Below are 8,274 nucleotides of genomic sequence, written 5' to 3' on the forward strand. Positions count from 1 at the left end.
GAGCGAGTTTGACGCGCGCGGCTTCGAAACAAGTAGACACACAGGTCACCGACCGGCCCATATCATAAATTGCCGTCGAGACGACGATAGACGACAAGAAGATTCATTGAACTGCCGAAAACCCATCGTTCGCACACGGTCATCTCGCTCTCCGGTTCGCCCACAAGCACATCGAAAGGTGGGAAATAGTATCCCTCCAACCCATCCACCGTGTCGCGATGAGGGTGATTTAAGTACGCCGTTGCATAGGGGAGTCTGCTGCTGAAAGCGACAACCCAACGGCCCGTTTTCGAATACCCCGAAATCCGTCCTGGAGACGAAGAATGTTGCACTTCTGTGACTTGCAGAACAGCCGCACACTGGTGCAAATGCGCATCGCCTCCGCCGCGAGGGTATCAAATCCCGAACCAACTGGTAAAAAGCTGGGTGGGGGAAAAAAGGGAGACGAAGGCGGTGTAGTGCTGGCGCTTCGATTGGAAAGGCTTTGAACTGCATCAATGCCATTTTGATTGAATTCAATCAAAACTTTCGCGTTCTCCTGCCACCGCCCAGGCAGCAACAAACAGTCAGCACCCACAATCTGCCCGATGGGTTTTCCTTTTTGTTTCGCTTTGCCGCGGTCTTTGTGTGGGGTGTCATAATTGATGTACCCAGCGCGCACACGACAGGGGGTCCGTTCTTTCATTCACGCTTGCTGCCATACTCCAACGTCAGTGTGGACATCCAATAAGCATGTCGCCCGGTTACTGATCGATGTCATCTTCTTTTGTGTGAAGCGCCCAAAAGGGTGGGAGAACGAGCGAGAGATAAGGAATCTGCGCAAGCGAGCTGGGTGGATTTATAATTCAAAACCACACCAACACATGCACTCGAGCACCAGACGAACGCGCATAGCCACACGCACACGAACACACGGGGGGGATGTTGTACTCACAATTAAAACATTTATTTCTCCCCTCAACACACCACCGTAAACGCTATAAAAACAGGCAAAAACAAGGCAAGTCTTGATGTCCCTCCCAATGGTATCCCCAAACAGCCACCAACATCACCCGAACTGGAGCGCCCCAATCCAAACCCCCCTCCCCTCCAGCCATCGCAGCATCGGTCAGATGGGGAAGAGTTTGACGAAGGGTGTCACCGCAAGCGCCTCGTTGGCGATGTACTCTATTCGCTTGGCCAACTGCATTCGAAGGTCCTTCCCGATCAAGCGCATAAATTTGGCGGGTGCAGCTGACCTGTCCTGCTCGGTTAGATGGCGATCGTTGTCTAGATGTCCGCTGAGCACGTAACTTCCCATCGAGATCTGGTTGATGCCGACCTGTAGCCTGAGGTACTTGTTGGACGTGCCATTCGCGTCCGACATGCTGTAGAGTGCACCTTTGGCCACGAAGTTCACCAAAGTGTTGCCTGGTTCCAGAGAGAGGGTGATCACGTTGACCAGGTTTCGCAACAAGAAAGCGAGCAAGATTTGACGAGCGATACTTACGGATTGACAGAGTAAGGATGGAGTTCTCCGTTACTGGATGGTCTTGGAATGTTTTCGTAGCGAACAAACCCAGCATCTCCAGGGCCGGCATGAGTGTCGTCACGTTGAATTCCAGCTTTTCCAAGTCGGCGCTAGAATGTTGAAGGAGAAGCAGTACATACAGTTGGCGTCTTGCTTCTGATAAGCACCTCACACACTTCTCAAACACATAGACTCACACACCTCACGTCCTGGATGAAGGCATTCTTCAGCCCCACGAGATATCGGTTGACGTACACGGCCTTCACCTGCTTCTCCTGGAAGATGGTCATGTTGGGCAGATACAGTGGATCGAACGGTGTGATCGAGTGTTTCGGCGAGATCTTCCCACTGGACATGAAGTTGACGAACTGCTGGACCGCCGTGCTGACACACTCCCGCAGCTCGGGCAGATTGCGCCGACACCCCTCCGTACCACCGCCATCGCCAATTCCTGCTCCTGCACAACGGAGAGCGGAAGATCTAAGATTATCTTCACCGATAGATCAGCGATCGTACTGGCGACCGGGTGGTTGTTCGTGCGCTACTTACTCATGGGAGCGCCTCCGACTCCGTCCAACCGGAGGGAAACGGTCGCCGTCAGTAGAAGTAGCGTACAGATGTACTCGACTGCAGACACCATGGTGGTAGAGTTGGCTGGGCGAGATGCGTTCCGAGTGCGATGCGCGAGATCTTGACCGCGGAGAGATCGAGGACTGCGCACTACCGCACGCCACGATCGATCGAGCACAAGTGTCGCGACACATACCGTTGCGACGCTAAAATTTGTTGCGAAAAATTATCCTCCACTGCCACCCATCGCAGCCTCCTTTTGCCGAACCCACCCACCCGCACACACACACACATTTATGCTCCAGTTTTTTTTTCTGTGCTGATCGGCTTTCGTGGTCGTGTGACAGCTCGCAAAACATGCAACCACGACCATGACAGGTCCGCGAGTCCGGCATTCGAGGAAAGCCGGCAACAGCGAGCGAAAACCCCCGAAACGAAAACAAACGAAACATTCGATCAATTGAAATTCGCGCTGATTTAATTAACTTGTGTTTGACAAATGGCGCCTGCGGTGTAGCCAGGCAGGCAGCATCACGGGCTGTCACGGTCGAGCTGCGAGCTACGGTCGGCAGCGTTGTGTGGGATGGCGCAGTATGCCGCGAACCTTCGGTGACATACCCGCGTGTGCCCAATTGGGACGCAACGCAATGGACCGCACTGCAGCTACACTTGACACTGCCACACTTGCCAGTCAACTGTGGACACGGGAGCGTTCGATCATCGATCTTCCGTTTAATGCAATCGATTCACACCAATCGAGGACACGGATCGGGTTTTTGGGTGTTTCTTTATTTTTTGTTCTGGCCGGTCTGGGGCTCCGAAACGCACGTTCAGCACCAAGCGAACGGTTTACAATCAAAATTCATTGAGAGAATTTGGCTCAATGAAGCCGGGCCCCGTTGGCGGTGTGTTCGGTCGGTAAGGCAAGAAGGGGGAGGATGTGGAAGAGGAGTGGAGCGGTGGAGCGATGGCGCGTGCGTTTTCACCCGCATTGTCCCAGGTCATGGATGGTGGCAGACGATGCGTGAAAGAGAACGCGAATGTGGCGAATGTGCGTACGCAGGTTGTGTGCAAGTGATCGTGTAAAGTGCGTGATCGCGTGCTGTGCCTAAATTAGATGCAGGATGATAAGAAGTGTTAAAAAAATATGTCGGAAATATTGAGTGCTTTCTAAAACTTCCCTTTTTTTAGCTCTATGAGGTCCAGTTTAGTTGAAGATATTCGTGATTTAATCAGTTCCCTCGATGGACGAAAGGAATCTTGCTTGCAGCTTCTCGATCTTGTACTAAAGCTTGCACAACGGTAACGGTTGCGCGCAAGCTCGTTCGCAATTTCTCAAACGGACACCTTCATCCCGACACCTCGTTCGTCCGTATTTACGTTCGTTTATTATAAAACAAAAATTGTTCAACACCGCGACCGGTAACCACTAAGCGTATGTACAAAAAAAAAAACAACGATATCGTCCAGCTTATCACAGGTGGGCTGGTGCGCCTTTCGCTAGTAGACGGTGGGGAAGAACCGTTCAAACGCGGCCAACCGTAAGATCTCGTTTAGCAGCCGTTGAAACCGTTCCTGCAGGCTGTGCATCAGATCCCGCTCGACCACGGGCAGTATGTCGCGGCCGCGTATCTGCTCGAACTGGTCGCTAAACTGGCTGTAGTTGCCGCTCATCGTGAACCACCGGAAGCCGACGGTATGGTCGCCGATCTGCTGGCTCCAGTCGGTGACGTTGACCTTCAGATACACCCGACCGTCGCTGTCGTAGTTGTAGCCCTTCAGCTGCAGCTGAATCGAGGAGTTTCCTGATGGGAAAGGTGGAATTGTGGTGAAAAATTCTAGAATTCCGGGCCTAAAGAGATAAACGTACGTATCGAGTAGGTCATCTGGGACCATTCGGCGATTTCGGGACGCGCCAAGAGCCGTGCATGGTAGGAACCCCTCGTGTCAATGGCGGAGATGTGGAACTTGAAGTAGAACTCTAGTCGTGTTATATCCGATCTGCGAAAGAAGAGAAATTCGCCTTCATTTAGACCCTTTCCCACCCTTTGCTCCGTCGCCCAAGAAGAACCCCTTGCCCCTACCTAACGTCGGTGATGTACATGTTCCGGAAGCCGGTCGTTTCGCGGTTGGTGAACGTAGACACGACATCGTCATTTTCGATCAGCGTCGCATCGGGCAGGGCAAGCGGATCCAGCGAAGACACCGTCGTCCGATCGTTGATCGTCCCGCTGTACATGTAGCTGATGTAGTACTGGATCGCACGCTCCATACATTTGTTCAGCGTGGGACTGTTGCGGGAACATCCGGTCGCTTCGTACCCTATTCCTGAGCGTCCACCAAGAAACGGAAAAGACAAAAAAAGGGAAACGAAACTCAGCAAACTCCGCGACGGTTCAGCCAGCATTTTTGCTGAGTCCACTCGAAACGCTACCCGGTGCGGTGTTATATTTTCGGAACCGAGCCGTCGCTTCAGCACATAAATCATGCCACCTAACGGATCCCGCACCACCGCAAAACCCTTTGCGCGCGACCGTTGGTGTTGGCCTGCATGAAACTGTAAATCTTCGCGCATTTTCGTGGTGCTTTTGGAGCATTTCTGCGGTGCGGTGGATCGGCTAATTGAATTAGTTGTGCCGAAAGTAGAAGCTTCCAGCTGGATGTTCTTGGCAGGCCGGCGCGGCAAGCAGATGCCGATTTTTACGGTCGCATTACAGCGACCACTGGCTCAATTAATCGTTCACTTCAATTAACCTTGAGCGCGATGGTTGTCTTCGCTTGATACCGATACCGCACGGTGGAAGATGTTGTGTTTGCTGTTGGATGACATCTTCGTTGGAACGGTTCTAGCGACTCATTTGACGCTCATTGCACAGCACAGTGACACTTAGACAATAGACATTAATCTGCGTTGCAATTAGACTTCTGGTCACAAAACATCTAAACCCAAGCTTAATAACATGCGTGTCGTCTTCCAACCGCTTATCAAACGGCGCCGGAAGCGACTACGTCAGAGGTTTTATTTTTGCGTCCACTACTCCACTACAGCCTCCATGAACGCCTTGGTTGGTTGGCACGATAAGGAATAAAAACACACTTGGGATATATTTAAACTGCGTGGTAGAATGGCACCGCTTCTCCTCATCAATCGTGCCATTCTTATGCGGCAGAACGTGGCTGCTCGGCTGCAGAATTCTTGAAAGGTCAGCAAGGCGACAAGTAAGAATCGAGAAGTGGCCGACGGCGATACTTCCGCGATGATACCAGCACCGTACGTCGGGCACCTTTTTGAGACATCTCGTCTCTTTCTCCGCCCCTTCGGCTCCTTTCTTCGACCTTCTCGCATCCGCCGCCTCTCGTGCACACGCGGACGGAATTCTTCCACTATGTTGCAGCCGCAAATTGGCGGCCTTCACCCGAACAGGTTGACCCTACCGAACTCACCCCGTTGGGAGTGGTTTCGGAATCCGGTCGGAAATTGCCGACCGTGCTTGTTCTGCATTTTGCCACGAACTTCGAGCCAGGGAGAGAAAAGCAACACCTGAAAGTGTCGGTTGGGATCATAAATCCACGTGCTGCTACGGTGTCGCGACGAGATCTTGAGCGCACTCGAGGCATTCAGGAAGTACTGGCAAAGCAACGGCACCCAAGGTCAAGGGGCCGTCGGTGCGAACTTGTTTAGCGATTAAATTAACACCGCAAGCGTGGCACCACACACGAGAACGCGCAACTTCGTCGCACCACACACCGCGTACTGCGGATAAGCAGGGTCATAACCCTTTTCACACCATGTCGAGCCGAGAGCCCTTTGTCTTTGGGAAATTGGACAATCTCCGGGTGCTGGACGATCACTTCGATCACTGGTCAGACGACGAGTACGGACACTTACGGTTAAAGCTTGCACCAGACACCGGAATGCCACCGGTCACGAGCAGCAGCAGCGTCAACGGCAGTACCCAACGACCGTCATCCATGGTTTTGTGTGTGATCTTCTTGCCGGCAGAGGCGATCCTTGACTGTCTGCCTATCGCGGTACCTTCGCTATCGTCTATTGTCGGTCTCGGTTCTAACCGCTACTGGAGCGTTCCGCCAACTGCAACAACCCACACGGGAAAGAGAACTAACGACCATTTCAGCGCCGAGCCGTGAGCGAGTGAGAGTTTGCGTTTGTTGTTAGTTTTCGGTTCCTTCCCGTTTCCGCCCTGGCTTCCTCCTGGGACTGCGGTTTTGCGATATCATGTTTTCACTCCACTATCCATCCCCTTTGGCGGGAGGGTTGGAAAATAGCTTCACCCTCCCTTATGAGCGGGAGAGAAATTGAGAAGAATGTTACGATAAATTCCAACCAAACGCGAAAAAAATGGTTGTTAGAAGAGCGAATGGGAGAGAAAAGGCAATTTCCTACGCGAATTTGCCGCTGCGAGGAGAGAAAGAACAACTTGATCACTCGATCAACTCGGCCCCCACACCCGTCGCTTTCCCCAGCGCCCCCTGTCCGACCAAACCGAGTGGGAATGTGGGTGGGTGCTTTCTTTCTTCTGCTTTCGCACCATTTTCTTCTCGAATTGGCACGCGAAAGATGCTGCTGTAATTCACGGCAACTCTCTTTATGCTGCTCTCCACCGCAACGAAACATGAGCGAATTCCAACGACACCCCGCCTGGGACACTGGGAAACATGAGTCAGACAGACCAAACAAAAAAAAACAACAACTCGCTGATAAGCACGGAACCCGGCAAATTCTTCTCCACGCCTTCACACGCCTTCCTCCCACCACCACCACCACCCCCAGACTGCTTCGACGGCGACGCGTGGGGCAAATTAAAATTGATGTGCAAATTGTTACGATGACACCCTCCGCGGCCGGAATCGACCGGAGGTTGAAGCGTGCCGCACGAAGACTTTCATTTCCTGACCGCTGGGACCATCGTGTGCTGCGATGCGACGGGACGGGTTCACCACGGAACAGTTACGCTCGAGACAATGCCCGAAAGGCCAAAGGCGGGCGATCTAGCATCATTATCGTTTGTTTCCTTGGGGTGACTTTTAAGTTGCAGTCGTGTTGGTGAATGCAACAGTTGCAGTGCAGGCACTAAAATAGGAAGGGTGACGCTAAATTATCTCACAGGGGAAATCTTATCGGTGGGAAGGGATGGATGCAGTCCCAATTGGAGAACGTTTTATCAGTTCGAAGAAAGTGTCGACTTCTGGGAAGGTAACGCGGCGTGTATCATTCCCAGGCAGCTCTGGCACGTGACACAAGGTTTAAAAAATTAAACGTGAATCATTGGATTTATTGCGTTTCGTCGGTGTTCTGTTACTTATCTTGATTTTTATCTTTATGACTAATGAATAACGTTATCGGATAATGAGTAATATTAATGCCGGTGAAGATAAGTTTGCAATATGAGAAGCGATTTAGTGAGAAAGAACTTGTCCCATGCTGTTTTCTGTAGACTTCGGAATCTTGGCAAGGATTTCAGCAAAAGATATCGAACCGTGTTGGTTGAATGAAAAGTTCCTCTCATAATAAGCTATCACACTGCGTCCAAGGCTCCAAGATGACTGAGATCACAAGATCTTCAAACATCATATATCAGACTACAAGAGAAAGGCAATCATACCATAGATAAGACCGATCTAAGACAATAAAGCATCAACCACGAGAAACTAATGATATAAAAGGGTCGAAGATGTTGTTGGTACCATTTCAACTTTACCAAGATCTGTGGTAAGGCAACTGTCTTGTTTAGTATCCAACAACCAGAGGCCTCTTTTCGATTAAATTGAGGTTCAAGCACTAGAATTTTAGGATTCTAAAGTTATGTTTATGGAGAAAGTAAAGAATTGTAGTGCAAGGATCAACAAAATGCATCCCTTGGTAAGTCATTCATATATCTTTCAAATTTCACAGTAAAATGTTGTAACAGTGAACTGATAAACCAATTGTGTAGCAATTAAGCTAAACAATTTTAATTCCAGTAGAATGGCATAAACCGTAGTTGAATAAAATAATCGAACAACCGCTAATTGTATGCCTGTATGTTAATGTCATATCTGTCAAAGTGACAGTAGCGAATAAAAGTCAGCCGGGGATTGAAACTGGTAGCGTACGCACGTTTTTCCTCTTGTTCCGAAACATAACAGTTAGCTATATCACTCTAGCGTGGCGTACTTTGTGAATGTAATCGTCC

General features: G+C 50.6%; 2 protein-coding genes across 2 annotated transcripts; both read right to left on the reverse strand.

The window, feature by feature from the left end:
• Positions 1 to 1,108: 1,108 nt before the first annotated feature.
• Positions 1,109 to 2,150, reverse strand: LOC128714896 (uncharacterized). Its single transcript, XM_053809777.1, has 4 exons — positions 2,060 to 2,150; positions 1,712 to 1,967; positions 1,490 to 1,620; positions 1,109 to 1,410 (listed from the first exon to the last, which is right to left on the reverse strand). Exons 1-4 carry the CDS (start codon positions 2,148 to 2,150, stop codon positions 1,109 to 1,111), a joined length of 780 nt encoding a protein of 259 aa, XP_053665752.1.
• Positions 2,151 to 3,580: 1,430 nt separating this feature from the next.
• Positions 3,581 to 6,054, reverse strand: LOC128714969 (uncharacterized). Its single transcript, XM_053809850.1, has 4 exons — positions 5,970 to 6,054; positions 4,165 to 4,408; positions 3,951 to 4,081; positions 3,581 to 3,885 (listed from the first exon to the last, which is right to left on the reverse strand). Exons 1-4 carry the CDS (start codon positions 6,052 to 6,054, stop codon positions 3,581 to 3,583), a joined length of 765 nt encoding a protein of 254 aa, XP_053665825.1.
• Between the last annotated feature and the right edge of the window lie 2,220 nt (positions 6,055 to 8,274).

Source organism: Anopheles marshallii, chromosome 3, assembly GCF_943734725.1.
Source record: "Anopheles marshallii chromosome 3, idAnoMarsDA_429_01, whole genome shotgun sequence".
In the NCBI taxonomy this organism is placed as follows: Eukaryota; Metazoa; Arthropoda; class Insecta; order Diptera; family Culicidae; genus Anopheles; species Anopheles marshallii.